The sequence below is a fragment of the Hakea prostrata genome, chromosome 6, assembly GCF_041222555.1.
Source record: "Hakea prostrata isolate BN-2017 chromosome 6, UWA_Hpros_2, whole genome shotgun sequence".
In the NCBI taxonomy this organism is placed as follows: Eukaryota; Viridiplantae; Streptophyta; class Magnoliopsida; order Proteales; family Proteaceae; genus Hakea; species Hakea prostrata.
The window spans coordinates 39,889,652-39,913,731 of record NC_142605.1 but is presented as its reverse complement, the minus strand read 5'-3'; the positions used below and the strand labels follow the sequence as shown (position 1 = coordinate 39,913,731).

Sequence of the window (24,080 nt, the reverse complement as noted above, 5' to 3'; positions counted from 1 at the left end):
TTGCCCGTAGGTTGAGTTCAGAAAAGAATAGTGTATCATTGGCAAACAACAAGTGTGAGATGGATGGAGCTCTATTTTTTACTGTTATGCCTTGGATGCAACCAGCTTGTTCCTCTTTGTCTATGAGAGCATTGAAACCCTGTGCACAGAGTATAAATAGAGCTGGAGACAGTGGATCACCTTGGCGGATGCCTCTAGTTGGTGTTATATGGCGGATGCCTCTAGTTGGTGTTATATGGCTATGTATATTTCCATTTATAAGTAGTTTGTAAGAGACAGAAGAGATACAACTCATAACTAAAGAAATCCAAGAAGAGGTAAAACCAAGTCTTACCAATATTGCCTCTAGGTACGACCACTCCACTCTATCATATGCCTTTTTCATATCCAGCTTTATCCCCACTAATTTCTTCTTGCCTTTTTTTTTCTATGTTTGATGTAGTGAACAGTTCATGATGTTATCAGATATCTGTCTAGATGGTATGAAGGCTGACTGAAAGGGACTGATAATATCTGGTAAGAATACTAACAGTCTCAGTGCCATAATCTTGGAGACTATCTTTGTTGCAACTCCACCCAAGCTAATTGTCTGAATTTCTCTGCTGTATCAGGGAAGGGCACCTTTGGGATAAGACAGATGTATGAAACATTCATTTTTTTTATCCATTACACATGTCAAAAAAAAAAAAAAAAAAAGAAGATCTCATATAAGCCCCATATAATATGTATAGTGAAAAAGCATTAGAGAACCGATGAAAAGATGATCAAAACTCGATGTTTACAGTGTGGCCTTTTGATCCCATGGTTAGTTGACTTTTATAACCCTCGGCCGTATGCCCTTTTGGCACTCTTTGCCTTGTTGCTTTTCTAATAGCCGTCAACAACCTATGCCATTAGCAAGAAAAATGGGCGTTGTTGTTGGCACGTTCAATGCTAAGCTTAATGCTAAGATCTTCCCGTACAGTTGCCAAAAGATAGATGCCATTTATTTTTTTCAAAATGAGAAAGAACTCCCGTATAATAGATTTGTTAGTCTTTTTTGTTTTATGCTTTTTAATTAGAATTTCTTTCTTTAGGCAAAAGCTGAAAAGAGATTTGTAAAGCAGCTTTAAAAAACTAGTATCGTGCAAAAGAATCATCAAGACAACAGAGGATGAAGATAAAGAATTGGATGAGAGTCATGCCCCTAGTCTTGCAATGAATCAAGGATGACCTCTGTGAGGCATAGTGCAAAATTGCAAGCAACCCCTGCCAGGAGAACCTCTCCAACATAGTTGCCTTCTCTCGAAACATTCTTCTAGCAGAAGAACAAAAAGGAAAGATCCCACTCTTCGGGAAGTGAGACATATGAAGATTTTCATAGAGAGAGTACTCTCCTTCTATAAAGTCAGTGAAAAATCACCCGTGTTAGCAGAGCCTCCGACTCCACAGTTTATTTGTTTAACACCATAGACGTATGGTTTAATCACTTTCCCATCAATCTTTTAAGAGTTGGAAAACATAGTCCTCACTACTGTCATCACCTTCCCCAAGTTCCCAGCACAAACTTTGCCCCTACCCAATTGACTCTTTCCAAATAAAGAAGCTAGATACCATGGATAATTTGAGCACCCTCATGTAACATTAGAAATCGGAAACAAACAAGTGGTACTTGGATCACTGCATTTTGTCAAGGTATGTCCGTGGAAGTATTCTAAGACAGGTTAGTGCCTAATACAGAAAGCTTAACATATTCATTAGGAACTCATGAACCAAGATCCTTCTCACAGGGTTAGAGACCTCATTATGAATTTTGAACTCACACTCTTAAGAGTAAGAACCCACACAATCCCCGAACTCTAGAGTACCGAGAGCATTTTGAGATAGCATTTTCGACTACCTATTTACATCTTTACCATTTTATTTGTGAATGATAGGTTTGAAATTTAAGAATTTAGCAACTCTGGTTGTCACACCCCACCCAGCCAGATCCGGCCATACCCGAATACCCGTGGGAGTGATACACCGCAGGACCTAGGTTCAGTGACAATTCCATACAACACAAGATATATCATAATTAAAAGAACAAGAATAAATCAAGTTCAAGTATAAAGTTATCAAACTTGATTGTCTAATGTCTAATTTGATCTAATTCCATCTCAATCAAAAAGCCCCAATTTTGTGCTCTCGAGAGTGCTCTCGGCTGGGTCTGCGAGCCAAAATGCAAAATCGTTTGCAACGACTCGCACAAATCACTTACAACTAGAGGGAAACATAAATAAAACTATTTGCAAGCATTCAAAACACCTATCAAGCAACAACTACTCAAATCTATCATTTATTGCGAAGAACTACTCCAAAAACTAAGCTTAAAGAAGAGGGTTTGATGATTCTTACATTTCCTAACGTTTCCGCAATGATCCGGGTGTTAGCACGCGTCCAAATGCTTAGAAACCTTACTTTCCCTTGGTTTCTCTTCCTCCTTTAGCCTCAGCTTAGTACTAGCCTTCTAAAATGGAAGTATGAGAGGTTAGAAACTCAAAATAGGGTTTTAAACATGAAAAACCTGATTCTGCCCCAAAGCTGGAAAATGGCTGGGGGGTTGGGGCGGTCGACCGACCATTCAACCGGTCCCAATTTGACCCCTCAAATGGACTCCGATTTTGGTGATTTTTGGCTTGTTGGAAAGGTCTTTTGACGATCTTCGATTTGATACCTTATTTGGGTCAATCGGATTCTCCATCGCCGATCTACGGAAGTTCCAAAATCACCATTTTTACACCATCGAGATTAATCTTTTTCTTCACTTAAAACTTTAGGAGAGCTGATGAGTCATCACAAGGGTCATCCACCAACATTGGTTCCATTTCCAACCCTTCGGGCTCCACTTGAATAGCCCACATTTGCGTCAACTCGAGGCCCGGTTTTTTTGATTTTGAAGCCACGGGTTAAAGGGGTAGAAATCCGGGGGATTTCACACTAGTAGCTAGTCTAGTAAAATAATCGAGAAAAAATAGTCAAATATCACAGGAAAAAATTTTATAAAAATAAGAATCATAAAAAATTTTGGACGTATAATAATCGGTAAGAAAGGGGTATATCATATTCGCATTTTAATAGTAATCAGATGGATTCGAAAAACCCTAAACGGATGCGATACAAATTCTGAAGCAGATTTCGGTTATCCATTTACACTCGTAATTTGAGTGGTAAAAAAGTTGAAGGAAGACCCAAAACTGATAAATATATCAAACAACTTTATATATTCAAATAAATGATTGCAAAGTTCTTTTTTATTCAAGTTTTTATAAGTTACGTAAAGTTACCTTTATTCAAGGGAAAATGAAGTTTTTAACCATAAAGTTTTTTTTGGTAAGTTTTAACTATAAAGTTCTGATACAGGAATTAGTAACTTCGTCTATGCTCCATGAGGTTTGACTCAAATTATTTTTATAAATAAAAAAATGACATTTTGTATTTGCCATGGTTAAAAAATCCAAAAAAATTAAGGACACTCCCTCACTTTCGTAGTCTAAAATGCCTTTTACACGGAAAACATTTCAGTTATATTTGCCATTTTTAATTCAGTGGGTAGCGAAATTTAAAAAAAAAAAGGACGAAAATGGTATTTGTCAAAAATTGGCGGAAAATCGGATAAAATCAACAAAACTTCATGAAGCAAAGATCTAATTGCCATAATCTTTGCCGGAATCACTGAATTCCTTCTTGGTAAGTCACCTCCTCTCTCTCTCTCTCTTTCTCTCTATGATATATCTAAGAGTGTTACGCCAATAATGGAGAAGCTGACCATATTGCTGTGATAATTACCCTTCCCTAAATAATCCAGGTAAGTAAGCCATACCTCACTCATCTGGTGAGTGAATGACATTATTTGTTGATGCTGCTGATGCAATTGGTTGTAGTGTTCTTGCTGCGGTGGTGGAGAATTGAACAAAGCTAGGTAATGGAAGTGTTGTCTGATGCTGCTACTTGAGTACCTCAAAGAATTGAGAACCATCAAAGGCAAAATGAAAAACAAGTCTTGAAGATGGAGAATTGAGAAGTGAAGTCTTCCTAGTAGTGAAACAAGTTGAAGAAGAAGAATCAGCAACATGGCCGGGTTCCCTGTTGTATGATCGAAGGAAAGGAATACCTAACTTAGACACTTTGAACTTTCATGTGGTTTCAACTTTCAAGATGTTAGACTCATCTGTAATGGAATGGGGGAATAAAAAAGAATGATTTGACGTTAAGTCTTTTTAGTCACACACGTGATAAAACAATTAATGAGTGATATTGTTTGCTTTATTAATTATTATCTTCATTTTGCTTAAAGAATTTTAAACAAAAGTCACCGCGCGCATATGTCGGCAAAAACGATTCGCTGATTTTAGCAACCGGTGGAAGGCGAAATCACCAAAATGTCACACCTTTTTTATACCTTTTGATTTTTGTTCTTTAAATAAAAAAACAAAATTCATTTAGAAGATTATTTCAATACCAAATTATTGGTACTCGCTACCTTTGTTCAAGATTGAGATATAAGGTGAAAAAAAAATTTGAAATGAGTATAAGAATAATTTTTTAGTAGAAGTATAACAACAATTTGGTTATAAAAATAAAGTTACATCCTTAGCGAATACAAGACGAGCAAAATGTAAAATGCCATTTTTCTTTTTTTTTTTTCTTCAGAAAAAAGAAAAATAAATTAGATAAAACCTCAGGCGTATAAATGAAAATTTTAATGCTAAAAAATGGAATCCTATAGAAAAGAAAATTAAAAGAAAATTAAAAGAAAAAAAAACAAAAATCAACGAATGAGATCTATAAATATGGGGCACCGTCTCTCTGGTGTCTGGTGTCTTTAGTTATGTGTCCTTTAAAGAGACTTTCTTTCTCCCCTTGTCTGAGAAGAATTTACTCTTTTATCAAGTCAGCGATCATGCCTGCTTCGAAGGTGACGCTGAGAAGTTCTGATGGAGAAAATGCGATCATGCCTTCGACGGTGATGCTGAGAAGTTCTGATGGACTACATTTTGAAGTCGACATTGCTGTGGTCGCTGATCAGTCGCCGACCCTTAAAAAGAAGATAGAAGAAGCAGAAGAAGGCACTGTGATTTCTTTACCTAATATCCACTCTATGATTTTATCCAAGGTGATCGAATACTGTTACACGCAAGTTAGCATTCGCTGCAATCCCAATTATGACCAAGATATCGCGAGATTAGATCCGGAGTTCTTTAATGTTGATAAAGTCATATTATTCCACCTTTTCGCGGTAAGTGTTTCTCTTATAATCGTTTCGCAATAAGGTTTTGTAGATTGTCGTCTGTGAGTTGATAGGTTTTCATCGTCTGCTATGATGGATTATTAGGTTATGGCATTCTGAAGTTATCTTAGGGTTTCTTGATTACGGAGAGTTTATCTGGCTAGACTAGGGTTTCTTTCCGTAGAAAGAATTAGTTTCGGTCATCATAACATTCATATATTCCTTTCTTTGAGTCTTGACGTACTGTGTTCTTCACAGCAATGTAGATGTAGATGTTGATATTGATTCTGTTTTGTTTACAGGCAGCCGATTATCTGGAAATCAGGAACCTGAAAAAAGTGTCAGCCTTGGCAGTTGTACCTATTATTAGGGGGGAAAATCCAAGAACCTTCATAAGAGAATTTGCAGAACGACATCACCCAGGAAGACGAGCAGTGTCGGAGAGAGAACCCGTTGGCCTATGAATGAAATTGTTCAAATTGAAGGATTCTGGATACGAAGTAAATGATTCTTGGTTCTTAGTTTAGTGATTTTGAAGTGTACGTACATGTTGTAGTTGATTGATTCTTGAGTCGCCAAAACCCGCTTCGGTTGCATTCGATCTTGCGTGATTACTGAGTTTTTCTGGTTTTTCTGTTTTCGATCTCCTCCGTCACTTGATGATGTCAGGAAGAAGAACAAAGAAGGTGCACAGTGTGGTTTGGGCTTTCGAGAATGGGCTAAATTTGTAATGGACTCACGAGCCCATCTTTTATTAGTGGCCCAATTCTCTATGTTTGGGTGGTTGTTAGCTTCAAAGGCCCATCTAATCCATCATTTTGTTAGTGTTTGATGTTTCAATTCTCTACCTTGGTTTTTCTTTACTTGTAATCCTTTTTGTCGATCGTTATTGTTCATCTAAATCTGTTCAAAAAGAAAAAAAACTTATGAGGGTTTGAATCGGATCAAATTTGTGAAAACAGTCATGGCCCACGCTTATAATTTTCTGGACGAGAGTACCCTTAGTAAGGAAGGATTGATGGGCTAACTCCAAAAGCAACTTTATGACATTTCTAAAGCTGTTATGTATTATTAAGAAACATAAACAACCAACTGCTATATACGGAAAAGTCAAGTGGAATTTGTAGTCCACTCTCCCCAAGTCGGCCCGGCCCGGCCCGGCCCACATCCGCCAGTCACGCAGATAATTACTTCATTAATTGACCGACTTCGTTGAAACAAAAATAAAGAACAAATGGAAACCATTATTTTTTTCTATGGATCCCCCATATTTTAGTGATCTAGAAACAATAATTAACAATAATTTTAAACAAAACAATTGAGAGTGCAGTATTGTTTATGTTCCTAGGGATATAAATGTAATTGTCGATAATTTAGTTCCGAGGGCTTTGTCTATGCAAATGTTGATAAATCTGGATCACCTCCCATAGTGTTCCTTCAATGATTTCCGATGGAAAGATGATCCAAACTCGATATATATAGTGTGGCTTTTGATTCCATGGTTGGTTGACTTTTATAAGCCTTCGGCCATATGCCCTTTCATGGGAAGAAAATTTAAAGAAAACAAGTTTGTTAGTGGTGCCCATGTCAGAACTGAGGTCCTAAGAGGAATCGACACTCTTTGCATTATTGGGTAGTGGATGTTGGGAAGTTTTATATAAATATATTTCATGTTCCACCAAATAACTTATAAGATAAAATAAAAAATAAATAAACTATTAAAATATCATGACAGGTGAAAGCTCCCTTCCTCCTACTTTTGGAGAACTATAAATTTTTTTTCCTCCAATCCAACTTCACCTATTCCCAAATTTAAATGTGATTTATTAGGGAAGTCCTTTCAAAGCAGCTTCTGGAGTGACTTTCTCATCATTTCCACTCCACTATTGAACTCATTAGTTTCCCCAACTGTCACGCTTGATGAACAACTATGACTGAAATTAGTTTCCATAACTGTTCCGCTTGATGAACAACAACCATGATTGAAACAAAAGGCTCACGCGTTCACGCTGCATTATGATTCCTGTATCTGTATGTGGTTGGGCTAACTTGTCTCGTCTCTACCCTTTCCTCCAAGAGTGTGTTAGACTGATTTCATTCATTTCCTTGTCCTCTCCAGAAGATGATGAGAAGAAAGAACCCAGTGCTAGAGAGAGACATGCATGCTTGTTGAATTGTAGGCTCATGACAAAGACCCCAAAGGGGGACTACTAACAACCCTCTTGTCATCAAGCGTTAGTGAAGAATTTCAATGGAAAAAGAAAAAGATTCTGTGAAAAAAGTATGTTTTAGAAGGTGTGTTTCTCTCTCTTGGCCAAGGACAAACTTTAAATAATAGATGTACATAAATTGGTTAGGGATTGGGAGAAAGTGTCATAAAACATTGAAATTGTAGGTCATGTGTCACAAAAGCAAATCTTTCATAGGAGAGCATTCCTCTTCCTCACCCATTTCCTCTTTAAGATCATTATATATATATATATATATATATATACCTGAAGGATTGTGGCCAAGTTATGGATTAATAATACCTACTACCAAGCATTAAGGATACAAATTTATGTTTGAGCTCTCTATGCTCTTTCACCCTTGAAGCACAAGATGTCCATGGAAGATGGATTATTCTGAGAGAGGGAAATTTTGACTTCAGCCACTGAGAACTAAAAAGATACATAAAAACGTTTGGTGGGTGATGATGGATGTATTCATCTACTGTTGGGTAAGAGGGGCCCAGGGACCCATTCTTTGGACATGATGATTTGAAGCCTAGAAGGGAGGGAAGGTAAAGTGGGGGGTTGGGACCTGGCCCGTTTGATCCATTCTTTCTTTCTGCTAATCTGTTCATTAAGTTTTCAATTTCAATTGAAAGGGAAGGGAAGAAAGCGATCTTCTGTTTTCACTGTCATCAGTATGAGCAGTGACTACTAATCAGCTCAAACTTTTGCTTCTAATCGTTATTATCTCTCAGTACCCTTGACCAAAATATCATAGAAGACCTCCTCTTTCTAATCCTCTTTGTCCTTACATGGTTTGGTCAAAACTTTTATATATTCAAATACCTCCATCAATGGAGGCTTTGTTAACAACCCATTTATTCTTGTGGCTTTCACTTTTTAACTGGTGATGATTTGAATTGCGAAGCTGGTTCTGGGTTGCAGCCGTTGAAGGAGGAAGAAGCTCTGGTTTGTCTTCCTTTCCTCTTTCTTCTAACTAATTGTTCTTCATCTGCTCTTTCTTTTTTTCCCGGGCTTCTGGGTAAGATAGAGAGCGAGCCAGAACAGATCAATGGACTACCATAATAGTTTCTGCTTGAAGCTCCCCGGTTTATTCATCTGCTTCTTGTCATTCATTGTCGGCGCCCAACGTCAAGCAGTTTTTGAGTTATTAGATTCTCTGGGGATGATTCAACTTTCTTTGAATTGTTTTCAATGTGAATTTGGATATTCAGATTCTTGTTGGAATGGGATAACAGAAACACGATTCCATTTACTTATTTATCTTCTTTGCTTAATCAATTTGCCTTCTATATTGATTACCTTTGAGCATGAAATAGTCTTTTGGAGTCTGTTCAACAGAGAGAGAATTTTGACTTCGCATTAAACCTTTGTGATTTTGTTACTAGGTAGCGAAGGAGAACTGGTTTAAAAGCAAAAAGGGTGAAAATGCCTTCATTGGCTTCAAACTCTGTTCCTCAGCAGGCATCCACTTTTGATGAGTTGTCAATGCAGCAAAGCTTGCTCTTCTCAGAAAGTCTCAAGGTATAGGTTCAAACCTATTTCCCCCAGCACCACCATCACCCCCCCCCCTCTCTCTCTTATCTCTGTTCTGGTAGTGTCTATTTATTTCTTCGGTTTAGTTGTACAATGTCTTTTTTCAGATTTACTTCTTCAGAGGTAACGGTTAGTTGAAGATTCGTTTTCTTCTTTCTGGGGAAAGAAATCCATTTGTGGAGTCTGTCTTCTTAATATTGTTTTGCTTGATAGCCTGGGATTGCTTAAAAATGTTTTTGCGTATAATTTTGATCATCCAGAATCATTTTACTGCAAAATTCAATGATTTATGTCATGGTGTTACTGCAAAATTCCCCTTCCCTTACCCTCCCAAGATTTCTTTTCAGGAATTGAAGAATCTGAGGACACAGTTGTATTCTGCAGCAGAATACTTTGAATTATCCTATATCAATGATGACCAAAAACACATGTAAGTTTTCTCTGATTTACTTTATCTAATACTTCTATTCAGTTTAAGGTGAAAGTTTCTTCTCATTTTTTGTTTATAATCTGAATTCTCATTCTTTTGTGCTTTCAGAGTGGTGGATACCTTGAAAGATTATACTATAAAAGCTATTGTCAATACAGTAGACCATTTGGGTTCTATGACATTTAAGGTTAATGATATATTGGATGGAAAAATTAATGAGATTTTGGAAACCGAGCTTCGGTTTTCTTGTGTTGAGCAGGTACTGCTTTTGGTTACTTGCCCCCTTTTTTTCTTTTTCTTTTTTTTTTTAAATCTCTTGTAAATTTTGGTGAATGGTTATTTGCCTGTTTATATAACTTTATGTTGCAATTTTTGTGTTATAGAAGTTATGCTAAAAGAGATCACAACTAGTAAGATCTGAAGAATAACATTTGCAGTGAGACTATTTTTTAGTACTATTGTCAAGTCATAATTTGTGAATTTTCTGTATCAGCTCCTAACTAGAGAATGAAATCTATGAAAACCTCTTAACAACAATCAGCAGTGTGAAAATTGTGGATGTCTCTTTACAGCAATGTATGGAATCATTCTGATATTGTTGATTCTCATCAGACATTTTAAATTTTGATTCTTGAAATTACTAGAAGTCAAGTTTGGGAAATAGAACTGAAAGAAATCCAGGGAATCTCTACAGAATTTTTGTTATTGTATAGGCCAGATAATAAAATGGGTGCAGATGACTTGATTGTTTCGATGTGATGATGGACAAATCTGTCCTGCCTTGTAATTTGACTCATGGTGCAGACACAACTTTAATTGGATTTCAACTTGAATCTTTCTCTATTGAGACCTTGAATTGAGAGTCCAGAAAGTTACATAGGTTGTCAAAAGAGTTCACTGATGCAGTTGTATGTCATCATTTATTAAAGAATGCAAATTAGAGTCTTAGTCTAGTTGGAATCTCGTGGTTACCCTGCTCTCAAGGCTTGTTCATGCTGTACACAATCACAATGGAAATGGCACTGAGTACTGAAATATTCTTTTATTTTCCTGGGAATTTATCTAACCCCACCTTTTGTTGGGTTTCTTAGAGACTACGGACGTGCCAAGCATATATTGACTGTGAAGGAGTATCCCAACAATCACTTATTATCCCAACTCCTAAGTATCATAAGCGATACATTTTACCAGGTAAAAATTCCGCTTTATTCTTTGTTCTTGCTGCAATGCCTCAATATTTACATTTGGAAAGAGGAATAGGAGTATCACTTTGGTTTTGTTACTCATGTCACTGAGGAAAAGATGTGTGCATTTACTGGTTTCTTCTTGCTGCAATGCCTCAATATTTACATTTGGAAAGAGGAATAGGAGTATCACTTTGGTTTTGTTACTCATGTCACTGAGGAAAAGATGTGTGCATTTACTGGTTTCTTGTGTGCATTTACTGGTTTCTTCTTGCTGCAATGCCTCAATATTTACATTTGGAAAGAGGAATAGGAGTATCACTTTGGTTTTGTTACTCATGTCACTGAGGAAAAGATATGTGCATTTACTGGTTTCTTTTGGCATCTTTTGTTCAGCAGGGGAGAGGATGCAGGGGTCTGGCAATGCTACATCAAAATATCAAGGAAGCAGCCTAGATGATGAAGACGATTGGCATCATTTTAAGACTGGTATTGCATATTGCATCTTGCTTCTTTTGACCTTTTCCTGGGTATTACATGATCTTTGTGGTTTTTGACTCTAACATGATGTGGGTGTTTTATAGCAGTTAGAGCAACAATTCGAGAAACCCCACCATCACTTGGGTAAATGCCACACATCTTATTCTTTAACTTTAATTTATTTCTGGAGCACACCAAGATTGTTGTTTAATTTGTAATAATGTGCAGAAAGGGGCGTTCTCCATCACCTTCTCCACGACCTGCTATGCAGCTTGGAACCTTTTCCTTCACAGGTATAGTGTCTTAATGATAGATTACACTCAAGGAAACTATGTTACACACTTATATGGTGACAACTTGCCAATGTGTGTTTCTTTGTGTTTCGGTATCAAAGTCCACATCTTGTTTTATTGTTTAGAAAAAATTTGTTGCTATAAAAGTCTGAAAGTCCCTTTCTGGGAATGTTTTACTGATGGATGTTTATTTGTAAATTAGAGACGCCGACAGTCTCACCTTCTCGGTCTTCATTTCCACTTTTACGTTCTGGCTCTCTTGCAAGTAGGCCAGCTGCTTCAACTACTCCCCTCAGAAGCCGGCCGACCACTCTAGCCTCTAGTACTTCAAGAAAACGGGTAATGTTGGTAGAGAGATTCTGTTGCTAGTAGCAAAAGCAATGGAAAAGGATACAAACTCTAAATAAAGCTTATTGTTCTTGACATCTTATACTTCTATGTTTAGTAGTTTTCATCTCTTTCCAGATTATGTTTGTGCAATGTTTAAGCAATGGGTGCATGTTTATGTTACTGAACTGAAAATTTCTGTTTTCTATTTTTAGTATCCTTCTGAACCAAGGAAATCAGCTTCAATGCGCCTCCCAGCTGATAGGGATCGCCCGAATGAGAATGAACAGAACTCACAAAATCCACAAAACCCGAGCAAAAGCAAACGCCTCCTCAAAGCGTTGCTCAGCCGACGAAAATCAAAGAAAGATGATGTTCTGTATTCTTACTTGGATGAATACTGAGAAAGCAGTGGAGATAGATTATGGAAGAGAGTAGTGCAATGACTGTACCTGCTTATACAAGATTGCCTGTCATTCATTCTGTTTCCAGGTTGAGGATAAGTGCTTTCAATTCCTGTAGAACCATAGGTTTTGTATTGTAACACAGAATATAAAACTGCATTAGTTTCTTCCTGCTTACAGGTCCAGAGTAAGTGGCCTTTGTGTACCATAGATGATTTCTTTTGTACTCTGGGATATTGTATTTGTTTGTAGCTGTTGTGCCTCTTGCTTCCAGGTTGAGGATAAGCAACATCATGTATTATCAATGATTTGTTTGGTTATTGAATGTACCCTTCCTTAACATTTTTCACTGAAAACTTGATGAATGAGTACATTTTGAAGCTAGATTTGTCTACTTTCACTTGTAAATCCTTGTTAATTTTTAAATTCATTTATAACAAGTCGCAATTCATTAGTTCTCTGTTCTATCTTTTTTTTTGGTAAGATAGTTCTCTGTTCTATCTGATGCAAAGAAAACACTATGAACCGTTTTCCTAATTGAATGTGAAGGTATTCAATAATTTAGTTAGGGGTGTCTCCGTTAGGTTTCAAACCAGGCAATATTTTCTAGTCAGTCCAGGCTAAGAAACATAATTCAGTGATTCAAATCTCCTCTATTCAGTGGGGCAAGCCGTTCAAAAAGTGATTTTCTTTAAGCATGAGGACAAAATTGTCCGATAGGTTTTATTTTTGACTAGTGATCTGGTGCGAAGTTGTGGGCCTGTATGAGTTTTGAGGCAGCGTCATCTTAAGTCCAAAGGCCAATAGAAGGTTAGTAGAATAGTTAAGAACCTCACCTTTCAAGTGAGAAATTGGGATTCAAACCACGAAATATATAAGTAATATTCTCCATGTATGTATGTAATAGCTCCTTGGACAAAAAAGAAAAAAGTCATCCTAGTCCAAATCTGAATGGACGAAATTACCCTGACTCAAAAAGATTCCTTCCTTAACACCACAAACATATGGTGTAATGTGATAGACATTTCTTACAAGGAAATAGACCATCTATTTCCTTGTAGATGTGTGACAAGTGTTCCAGCATCACATCAAATGGTAGAAATCCATTTATATGTCACATCAATCAGTTGATCTCTTTTAGTAATCTACCATTTGATGTGATACTGGGACATTTATCACACATCTGGAAGGAAATGGATGGTTCATTTTTGACTGACAAATTTCCGATAGACCAAGTAGCTTCTGAAGCTGAAACTGTGACATCAGCGAACCCAGTATATTCTCCGAAGCATATTATTGAAACTACGACCTTTTTGGTTTTCCACATCTTTGACCGACGATTTCCTTTTCTCCACCTACCCATATACAAAGCAGTTTAGTGAAAGTTGAAACAGAGCAGTTCAGATTTGGAGCACACAGGAGCATGGAGGCACCAGGTACAACTCTCCCTCCCTCCCTCTCTCTCTCTCTCTCTCTCTCTCTCTCTCTCTCTCCTCTCCCTCTCCCTTTTTCAACCAAAGAGAGAGAGAGAGAGAAAAAAAAAGGGGTTAGCTGGAGCCCTAAGTGAGTTGACAAATGGAGTTCCAGTGCTCCTTTCCGCTGTTCTTGCTTCTTAGTAGGTAGGACTAATGTAATGAGATGGGTTCAGGTTGATTATTTACTCAATGGTTCTGGTCTGCCCATTTCGTGTGATGAGTTTATGTTGATGCCCAGGATCTGTATATATCAGATAACTTCAAAACTGATCCTATCCAGACTCGGATTCAAACAGTTAATTAAGAATTTAAGATTACTACTACCTCAAGGTCCTCAACAAATTAAGTCAAGCCTATACCATTTGGCCCTTTTTTCAATTCCTTGGTTCATCTTGTAAACCTGTCAGTTACAGTGCTCCTTTCCTCTGTTGCTTCTTAGTTGGTAGGACTAAGAAGAAAAGGTTCACGTTGATCATTTATTAAATGCTTCTGCTCTGCCCATTTCGTGTGATGAATTCAAGTTGATGCCCATGATCTGTATATATCAGATATCTTCAAAGTTGATCCTCTCCCACTCTGATTCGAACAGTTAATGAAGATTTCTACCTCAACAAATTAATTTAAGCCTATACAATTTGGTCATTCTTTTAATTCCTGTGTTAGATTGTTAAGTGGGTGTCATTGAGGTACATTTCTGTAACCTGCAAGTGCACTAGTTATTGACCTAGTAACCTTCGTATCTCTGATTTAGATACCCTTGGTTAGGAGGATTAAAAATAGCACCACCAACTCAAGGTTTTCCCTATCAATTGGCAAGTTTTTCATCTTAATTTACTTGGGCTTGAAACTTGTTTAGACTCAGATTATTGCCAAACCTCCCCTGTTTTACGCTTACTACAAATTTTTTTTTTTTTTTTTTTTTTAAATTCTGCTTATTTTGGTCACTCTCTTACTGTGATTCAACCCTGATCAGAAAGAAAAAGATCTGTATGAAACAGAAAAGAAGCATTCATTTCAAAGATCTTAGTAATACAATGTGTTTACACTTCCGTACAAGGACTGGGGCTTGTCTGCATCTATTGGAAGCATACAAGTTTCATTCTTGATGAATTCCCATTTAGAAGGGAATTTTTGAATTGGATATCGAGAGGACCTGTTAATATATGGACCTCCTCGATTGGATCTCTGGTCTCTTTGCTCTACATTTAATTCTTACTTTTGAATTGATTACTTTTTTTGAAACAGTAAAATCTTCAGCTGATGAGTAAATAAATCCTGACCTGTCAACAATAGAAATGGACTCTGATTAATCTTTTGGCATGCCAGACTGTTGTTATCTAAATATCAAAATTGAAACATGACTGGCAAAACATATGACCCATGCAACCAATGCGGGGAAGGCAACACTGAACTTTACCTCTTATGAGATGGAGGGTGCCACTTGAACTGGCTTTATGCTTCTTAAAGCTTTCCTTCCATATTCAATTGCCATAATGAAGAGACCAAAAAGGTATTGAATGCAAAACTGAAATTTCACCATAATGTCAAACATGACTGCCTCATTGGCTTGCCACCCTGATATTCAACAAACACTTTAATTAGCATAGGGCATTTGGAATTATAATGAAAGACAAATCACACCGATTGTAGGATTCTCTCTCTCAAGTTCATCTGCTATAGAAGAACTCGGAAATTGGTCAGCATATTATTCTTTTCTATTCCATCTTCTATATTTTAGGACTTTCTGTATTGGGGCTTACCATCAATAATCTATCTAGCTAGTCTATTGCTTGTAGTTGTAAAGCTCTTAGGGCTCAATTTCTCAAATACGAGTCATGATCTCTAAGTAAAGAACTTACTTTTCGTTTAGGAGCTCTGCAACAAATACAGCCTCCTACTGGTTCTCAAAACATTTTCAGGAAAAGCTCATGTGCCATGCTTCCCATTTTTAAAGCAGAAGGATGCCATGTTCCAAAAATGACTATTTTTTTCGTGCTCATGTGACACTAGTATATTCATGGTTGCAGGAAATATAATAAAAACAGGGTAGGATGATTGCTTGTTCTGTACTCACATGTTTCTTTCTTGGGCAAATTTGACCAATCACTTGGACTCAACTTCAACTCTGATGCCTTGATTAACTCCAAAAGAGCCTTGTTGACCTGAAAGGTTTTGCATCAGCATTATGGGTTAGATGGATCCTAAGTAAATATGGTGAGTTATCAAAGGTTATTGTTAACAATTTTTACACAAAATAGGCACATACTGGGGATATATGATCTCAATTATGCATGTGGAATGTATAGGAAACAAAAGTAGTCGTCAAGAGTCTCCTACACAGGTTCCTTAGTGGCCTTGTTGATTTCACCTTGTTTCAAAGCCACCACCTAACCCTTGCTCACCTAGATGCCATGACAATTATGGTAGGACTCCGGCTGACACAAATAGAGTTCTAAATAAGTCCATGATAAATATGAGAGGATTCTGAATAAGTTGTTTTCGCCTATTTTCTTCATAAAGTTATGCTGAACAAATGTTCAAATTTCTCACAAGCAAAACCTCCAGATATTATTCCACTAATATGACCCTTAGTTATCAAGGTGGCTAGGAGACCAAGGCATAGGATAGGGAAACCAAGTCAGCAAGGTGGCTGGACAATGTGTCACCTTGAATACAATAATATGATCTAAATGCGAAGCATACCATATGACAAGCTGGCTATCAGCATGTATCTGTAACCACAATGTCACACATAAACATGTAAATTTATTTCCACAAATTTCATTGTCATCCGTGTCATTCATAATTCCCTTTCTTGCATTAGATCAACTACATTGTTTTGAAGGTTGTAAAATGAATTTATTTCATCCCCCCCCCCTTTTTTCTATCTTTCTTTTTTTTTTCCCTCTTCTTTTTCATTATAACCTTCTTCTCTTTCTCTTTTCTGGGTGGTTCTGGGTGTGCGTGTTCTGGTTTAGAATATGCCAATGAACAAGTAGGCTTTTACAACCATATCCTGTTGTGCCTTCAAGAAAATATACCAAAATTAAAACGTCTTCTTTACCATTCAGAGAATGAATATTCTCACTCCTAAAAAAATCAGAAGAATCTAGCAGGAAGCAGCTTCTCCAGGTAATCTCATTCCTAAACTAAGATATTTAGGTGGGTTCCAGCAATATTTCATGGTAGCAGTATACTGGTCTGATATACAGAGAGAAGTCACACCAGTACTAATATGGTACCTAACAGATGGGAATTTAAAATATTAGAACAACTTGATTGGACAAGGATATCATCGTTTGCTAGATCCTATAGTCTAATATTTCAAAAACCAAAGAACATAAGACAAGTCTAGCTTTCTGGTCAGTGTTCCAGTGTTTGATTAGTTTAATATCCTAGCTAATGTTAGTTACTAATGTGTTAACAGTTAGTTGGTGTCAAGGTGAATATGGTCTGTTGGTCCAACCGTCAAGGTTGGTGCCTAAACAGTGCAGCTGTTGTGACTAGAAGGCGTATAGATCAAACAATAGTTTATTGCAGGACTTCCTTCCCTTTAAAGTTTTATGATCTTTGTGTATGGCAGTCTGCATTACATTGTCCAATCTTCCACATCAAGAGTTTGAGACAACATTGCTGGTGAGATTGTCCCTAACTTTATCTCAATATTTTAGCAATGAAGCTGATGCCTGTATGATCAATCTCTATGTCTTGAAGGAACAACTTTTATGCCCCAGAATTTTGTCTGCAGCTGGTCTTTCAGACCTCTTCTTTCATCATTTTATTGTAGCTAGCGTAGTTATATCATTTTAAGAAATAAATTAATATTCATGCTTCTGTGCCTAATTTGGGTAGTGCTTTTGTTAGTCACAAGCATTTATGTCTGTGTCTTGGATTTCTGAAATCATATCCTTTTTCCATAAGTAGGTTTACATCTGTGTCCATTCAATCTCATAAATTTCATGTGTTATGCCACAATTTAAACATTAATCAAGTAGGCCAGCTGTCCATTCAAACTCACATGTTTCAATTCTTGCAGCATCCTATTCCACAGTGAAGAAAAAAAGGGGTATGGTAAAAACTTGAGTGCCTTCAACATTTTTGTCATCTGGACTAATGGTTCTTAGAAAGCAATCCACGATTCAGTTTTGATAGCAGGAAAAATGCTGTGCCTTGCTCTCCCTCACAGAAATGATGGATTTCATTTGCATGCCATCCCTAACCCTTCCTTCCCTTGCATTAGGAGAGAGTAATATCATAGATCCCATGACAATGGGATGACCTAATCTATCACATACTGAGTTCAGAGAAAACCATTCAAAATACCTCTTCAGGCCGTTCATGACTAACTAGATGTCCACCATGAAGATCTATCATTCTAGCCATTGGCTGTAGCTTCTCGGCAAGCTTCCTTCCATAATATATCTGAGCAATTTTGTCATGCCTATAGAATAACGAGTATATCAAGTTAGTGTTCTCATGGGAAATAAGAGGAGGGAATGATATAAATTTAGATGAGTTTCAACCTGCCATGAATGACTGAAATCGGAAACCCAGCAGATCGGATCATTTCCAATTCTTTAGGTGTCATTTTGTGTGTCCAGCATGCATTAACTTGTCCCTCAAAACCATAGTTAGATTGCATCCCAGTTGATGATATATTTTTCACATATTCCTGCCAAAAAGAGATGACTTGAGCTAGGTGGGATGCTTGATATAGAGGTGTTGAAAAGGTAAACACTAAACAACCACCATGATATCATAACGTTGAAAGGTAACATCAAAACCGGCAGAATTTTCATCATTAAAGTTGACATGCTATGAGTTCCATGCATCAACCAATTGAAAAAAATGAAGACCTAAGTATCAGCTGATGAGGCTTACTAACCAAAACATGCATATTCAGATTTTTTTTTTAAGATGAAACTTGAGTCATGGTCAAATTATTAATTTTGCAATATACTGCTTATGACATCAAGCTTACAAGAAATACATGAGGAACATAACCAAATGGATTTAGGTTTAATTACTAAATAGAACAGCCGCACCAGTCACTAGAGTAGGACCAGACAGTGAGATCTGTAAACCCTGACTAATTCACCACCTTCCAGGTTGAGTTTGCACGCAAGAATCTCATTTTTCTTAAAGTTCAGGTTTTCTAAACTGCTGCATTAATAGAGACTTTAAATTACCTTATATGATGGTTACAGATGAATAATCATTAAAAATGGAACATTATTTCTGAAGCACTTGTAATTGAAAAGTTATTTGGAATATGCTGCACCAGTTTTAGCTTATATACCGATACCTGCTGGGTGTCTGTAAACAATATTTATTGAGGTGTGGGTTATCTGTATGGTGATAAAAGACTGGTGATGAGAGTGTGTTTCTTGTGTATTATGACCTGGTGGAGTAGAAGTTGTATACCTATATACTCTTCACATTAATGTTTCATACTTTCAGTACCCCACCCAAAAGATAAGTTCCCTTAAATACATCTTTTGAAAGGCTGAAAAAACTAAAATATATTATCAAGCTCAAGGTAGAACTTCATAGGGAACAAAGAATTTTTTTTCTTTTTTCTAAAGATAAATAAGAATATCTAAATTTGATCCAGGGTTTGTATGACAAGTTCACAAAACAAACCAATTACCTACATTTGAGAAATCCTACTAGACTCTTGGTCTGGAGTTAACACACAGCCTAGACAAACTCTCTGAATTGCAGTTGTTTTAATATACGGTTCTAGGTCATCATATTGGTGTGACAACAAAGCATTTTATGGCCTTCTGGGGCTGCACTGGCTTTTTGTAAAGTCTAAAAAACTTATGTTCCTCTTTTTCTTTCATTTCCTCCCACCAACACCCCCCCCCCCCCCCAAAAAAAAATCAATCTTAACCAATCCACAGTTGTAGGAGGAAGCAAGAAATATCCATCGTTGAAGGTTAAAAGTAAATAAATGGAATGGAATGAAGATTCACTGGTGGTCTATCTAAATGCATATTTGATGCCAAAACAGAAGGTAAAATTTTCAGCTTGAATCTTCAATGCACTTAAGTTAGATGAACAAATCAAACTCTACACCATAAAAAGGGGGATCACTTAAGTTTGATGTAGTTAGTATGCGTACTTGATACAAGATTGTTCTTCGCGTCTTAGGTCCAACATATTGGTCAAGATACTCCTGCACATCCAGCACAATGTGAGAAAAATATTGCTTATCTTGTGCAAATGGTGTTGGTGGAAAGTGTTTGCAAGTGGGTAAATCAACAATATGCAAACATGCTTTAGAGGACACAAACAATAGTGAACAACTAAGAGATGGCTAATTTCGTACTAGACTTTTAAGACAAATTTGTTTCAACAGATTTTAATGCACAATTCATTCAGTTCAATATTCAGGGTTTGTAGCAGAAGGTTGAACAATTTTTGACAGGTATGAACAAAATTCAGTGAGAAAGAAAAGATAATGAAAACTTAATTCCAGCAGATTATCAGTAAAAAATGAGGCTACACACAAAATGAACTACACAATTGCTCCAACAGAGAATTGCCGCCCATAAATCAAATCTACAATCCTAAAGTTGTATATATTTTGGTTTATCGAGTCACATGGAACCGTGAAGCTTTTGAACAAATACACACTGGATGCCATAAGTCTGATTCCAATTCAAGGAGTTCATGTGGTTAAAAGGCCTAAAGAAAAGGGAGAAGAGGAAGAGGTCTGAAACCGAACAGAACAGATACTGCAGACCTAACGGTACCATATAACAGAAAGATGAGGAGGTGCTTTTTTTGAGGGCCGTATCAAGGCCTTTTGGTGACGGGGGAAGATAAGTCCATAGCTGGTGGGGGGGGGGGTGCCGCGCGCGGGGAAAAGCCCTTGGGGTGGTGTTTTCTTGTGTTGGTTTTGTGTTGGGGTTGGGAGGGCTATACACAATTTTCCCCATGAACCCAGTATCCGTGGGCAATGTTATGATGTAAAATTAAACCCCATATATCAGGCCCCATTCTGTGGTCAATCAGTAACTACTATTGTGCCAGATTTGCAGATCACATCCTTGACTTGCATAGAGGAAAACTTATCTGATAGTGTGGGACCTATTTTAACCTTCGCGTGGAATGGTTGCTATTTCTCATGGGAGACAATATTTTTGGCACTTTGGCACATGAAGGTTTCTGTACCAGACCACTTAAGAAGAATAGCAGAAAAAGCAAGAACAGTTGCCCAGTTAAAAATGAAGAGGATGGCCACATCAGTTAAAATCATTTGCCAATAATTTATCAGTAAGCAAGAACAGTAGCAAAAGCATAATCAAACAACATTTCACCTTTGTGTAATGGGTGTCCAAGTCAACAGCTGCCCTCTGCTCAGGAGTCTTTGCCATTAGAAAACGGATAGCAATGGATATTGTCTGTAGATCTAACTGCAGAAGAAGAAACTATAAGGATTATCCAAGCAGAGAAATTAGCAGAATTCCTATTCATTTATTATTATTATTTAAAGACGGATCCAATTCCTATAAGATAATATCTACTTCAACTTTTCTCAAACTTCTCCCACAGAGTCTTTTGAAGTGGCCAAATGTTATGAGAAGAACTGATAGATACTTGGCTCTATAGGAGGTCATGTAGAAGTAACTAAAATAAGAAAGTAACCTCTCCAGAAATAATTGTTCAACACAATTTTTCCACATTTTATTTCTGTAGAACATTTTCACTTTTTATTATGTATATCTTGGTTTTGAGCTTTTTCATCTTCACAGAATAAATGACCAAGGAAAAACAATGAATAACATCCTGTTCCAATTTATCAGCCGTATCTGCATTACAAGATAAATGTTGAACTAATATTGTTTACTTAATACATGAGCACTAATATTTACTTGGTCTGTAGCGACTATCAAAACAAATAAAGACCTTTTACTTCCCTCTGTCCCCCCCCAAGAAAAAAAAAACAACAATGCACGCAGTGTGCAAGTCATTCCAAGTCACCTGAAGTATTCATGTGATGAACCAAATGTTTAAAAACCAAGCAAATGCATTTTGAGTTGCAGAAGCAACAAAAATTAAAAGAGGCCATACAAGAATTAGAATGCCACCCAGAAGAAACACACTTTTGGTCAGGCAAAATTGCACAAAAACTGTCTTAAGTCCACAATATAGATGCTATAATCAACTGGACTTTGGACTCGCAATTCTTGGAATCAATAAGATAATTGCCGGAAGATATTGGTTACGTAATCTTGAAGCAGCTGAGATTTCTATGTAGTGCTTTGCTAGTTCAGTCAAATAGCCTAATGTGATCTACTTCAGAGAGAACATAAATGATTCCCACTGCTCAATTTAATACATCAGATTGAAATATGAATTATAGCATTGGCATATAATGGCTTGGGTTCAGGAATCACACAAGGATGAGAGCAACAAGAGTAGCCTAGTGGCACTGAATCCAGTTAGAATATCTTAACTATACTCTTCTTCTTTTTTCTTTTCTTTTTTTTTGGAGAGGGGGGGGGGGGGGGGAGAAGATACATTATTATACCTTAGGAAAACATTCAAAACCTCCACCAGTTACATTAAGCAAGGCCAATGACAATAACCTCTCAGGTACCATTGCAGCCAGCTTGCAAGCTATCATAGCGCCTGTATAAAAGAGGAAGTTTAAGACCAAAAGAATACAGAAACTTAATACAAACGATCAAATTACAAACAATGTGGACAGCAAATTAAACATAGAGACTCCAAGCTTACCCATTGAATGCCCAAAGACATGAACTTTTTCCCAACCCAAGTGATCCATTAGAGCTATAGCATCCCTTGCCATGATTTTTGTTCTGCAAACCCATTAGATGAATTCCATATCAATCTCCACAACTAATGAACCATTAGAAGCAATGCATCTATTGAAAAAGATAAAAACGATTAAGCTCCTATTCTCTCTCACACACATGTCGGATGGTTGTTGAAGGATCTGAATCCAAAACCCAACAAGTCATCTTATTCTGGGTTATCATATTGTAGACTAAAATCAGTTTAACAAAGGACACCAATCAGAATACAGCGCAAGAAGAAAGGAGGAAAACTAGATAAAGGAAAGAGATAATTGCACAGAAGCAGAACGTACGTATATTCTGATCTCTTGGTGGGAACAGATGACTGACCCATACCACGATTATCAAAAGAGCAAACTTCAATTCCCACATGATCATCACTATCAGAACCCTCTTCTGGATCGTTCAGTTTTGATGAACTGGTCTTCGACTCAGCATCATTGGGCGTGTCAACACCGATGAGGCCCTTAATTTGAGGTCCCCAGGAATCATGAGTTCCGGCCAAACCTAATTGTAGTTATAACAGATAAGCGTCAATAACCAGGGAAATTGGAATGCAGTTGATTAGAAATACAGAACAGACGATAAAAGAAATGGCTAAAGAAGAAAACCAATTATAAGAAGAACTTTGGTTCTCCCATGACCGTAGTTTCTATAGAAAATCTTAATTCCACAACTCGCTCCTCCTCCTCCTCCTCCTTCTCCTTCTTCCTGATATTTGCTGACATCACAGAAGGGCATGGTTTTCCCGGATTGAACAGAAATAGGGGAAGAACAACTTATTTCAAAACCAAAGGAGGAGAAGCGCGACTCTCTATCTCTTTGATTTCCGGAAAGTTTGATTCAGAAAGGAAATATGAACTGTATTTATTAGGTGTGCGTCTGTCGTCGAGAAGACTGGAGAGAGAGAGAGAGGTTGACTGATACCACGTGACAGATAATTTGTGGTGTCAAGTGTGACGCCACATCAAATGATTCTTCTGCGATTTGGGTGGTTGAGTTTAACTATAATCACCATCAGCATATTATGCGCAGGAAAGATTTGGCTTTCTGGTACTAAATGAGCTACACAGAGTAAGAGAGAGAGAGAGAGAGAGAGAGAGAGAGAGAGAGAGAGAGAGAGAGAGAGAGAGTTGAAACAGTAATGGTTGAAGCATTTCTTCCAGAAATTCATGGTGCCTGAACAGAGGAGCTCTCGTGCCACCACCGTTGTTGTTGGAGAATCTCTTGCCCTACATTTAGATGGAATAAGAAAACGATTTTCGTTTTAGCAAATGAGCTTCTTACCCTGTCGGCGTGAGGATCTATCTTCTTTTAGACATTAAAAAAAGGTGCGCTTTCGGCCGAATCGGCCCTACAGCCATTAAAAGAATAAGGAAAGCTCGTCTTCCCTCTCTCTCTCTCTCGATCTGAGACTTTTCACCGCTAAAAGATTGATGTTGATCTCTGTTTCTATAGAAATTTTTTAGAGATTAAAGTGCAAACCCCACATACAGGAATTATCATAAAATTAGTGGTGGCTTAGTCCTGTAACTTTCTTTTTGAGATTTGATGGAACCAAGAAGACGTCCAAGCTTCAAAAGTCCAACACTTCCTGAAAAACGCAAGTCAGCAATGCCTTGATTATCTTATAATTTT

The 24,080-nt window shown here is 37.2% G+C and overlaps 3 protein-coding genes across 5 annotated transcripts; 2 read left to right on the top strand and 1 right to left on the bottom strand.

The window, feature by feature from the left end:
• Positions 1-4,869: 4,869 nt before the first annotated feature.
• LOC149014080 (SKP1-like protein 11) lies at positions 4,870-6,129 on the top strand. The gene is made up of 2 exons (XM_089159686.1): positions 4,870-5,257; positions 5,551-6,129. Exons 1-2 carry the CDS (start codon positions 4,922-4,924, stop codon positions 5,710-5,712), a joined length of 498 nt encoding a protein of 165 aa, XP_089015812.1. The 5' UTR covers positions 4,870-4,921; the 3' UTR covers positions 5,713-6,129.
• A 1,978-nt stretch (positions 6,130-8,107) lies between these two features.
• Positions 8,108-12,753, top strand: LOC149014079 (protein ABIL2-like). 3 transcript variants are annotated; one of them, XM_089159684.1, is made up of 10 exons: positions 8,108-8,430; positions 8,871-9,006; positions 9,366-9,448; positions 9,557-9,707; positions 10,540-10,639; positions 11,032-11,121; positions 11,217-11,256; positions 11,341-11,405; positions 11,608-11,744; positions 11,948-12,753. In XM_089159684.1, the coding sequence occupies exons 2-10, from the start codon at positions 8,911-8,913 to the stop codon at positions 12,134-12,136; spliced, it is 951 nt and encodes a 316-aa protein (XP_089015810.1). In that variant the 5' UTR covers positions 8,108-8,430; positions 8,871-8,910; the 3' UTR covers positions 12,137-12,753. The 3 variants fall into 3 exon arrangements, with proteins under 3 accessions (XP_089015810.1, XP_089015811.1, XP_089015809.1); XM_089159685.1 differs by having other exon boundaries at positions 11,029-11,121; positions 11,220-11,256; XM_089159683.1 differs by having other exon boundaries at positions 11,029-11,121.
• Positions 12,754-13,905: 1,152 nt separating this feature from the next.
• Positions 13,906-23,710, bottom strand: LOC149014078 (uncharacterized). Its single transcript, XM_089157796.1, has 11 exons — positions 23,054-23,710; positions 22,736-22,949; positions 22,363-22,445; positions 22,154-22,254; positions 20,940-21,035; positions 19,739-19,792; positions 18,135-18,283; positions 17,935-18,052; positions 15,686-15,773; positions 15,029-15,186; positions 13,906-14,891 (listed from the first exon to the last, which is right to left on the bottom strand). The coding sequence occupies exons 1-10, from the start codon at positions 23,181-23,183 to the stop codon at positions 15,032-15,034; spliced, it is 1,188 nt and encodes a 395-aa protein (XP_089013922.1). The 5' UTR covers positions 23,184-23,710; the 3' UTR covers positions 13,906-14,891; positions 15,029-15,031.
• Positions 23,711-24,080: the final 370 nt, after the last annotated feature.

What these genes read in the sequence shown, in the direction of transcription:
- LOC149014079 (XM_089159683.1), top strand. Translation starts at nt 8,911, where the DNA reads ATGCCTTCATTGGCTTCAAACTCTGTTCCTCAGCAGGCATCCACTTTT. An exon ending in TCTTCTCAGAAAGTCTCAAG is followed by an intron (nt 9,007 to 9,365) that starts GTATAGGTTCAA and finishes ATTTCTTTTCAG; the next exon opens with GAATTGAAGAATCTGAGGAC. An exon ending in AATGATGACCAAAAACACAT is followed by an intron (nt 9,449 to 9,556) that starts GTAAGTTTTCTC and finishes TTGTGCTTTCAG; the next exon opens with AGTGGTGGATACCTTGAAAG.
- LOC149014078 (XM_089157796.1), bottom strand. Translation starts at nt 23,183, where the DNA reads ATGCCCTTCTGTGATGTCAGCAAATATCAGGAAGAAGGAGAAGGAGGA. An exon ending in GTCATGAACGGCCTGAAGAG is followed by an intron (nt 15,774 to 17,934) that starts GTATTTTGAATG and finishes AAAACCTTTCAG; the next exon opens with GTCAACAAGGCTCTTTTGGA. An exon ending in TTTGCCCAAGAAAGAAACAT is followed by an intron (nt 15,187 to 15,685) that starts GTGAGTACAGAA and finishes GTTGAATATCAG; the next exon opens with GGTGGCAAGCCAATGAGGCA.
- LOC149014080 (XM_089159686.1), top strand. Translation starts at nt 4,922, where the DNA reads ATGCCTGCTTCGAAGGTGACGCTGAGAAGTTCTGATGGAGAAAATGCG. An exon ending in TATTATTCCACCTTTTCGCG is followed by an intron (nt 5,258 to 5,550) that starts GTAAGTGTTTCT and finishes TTTTGTTTACAG; the next exon opens with GCAGCCGATTATCTGGAAAT.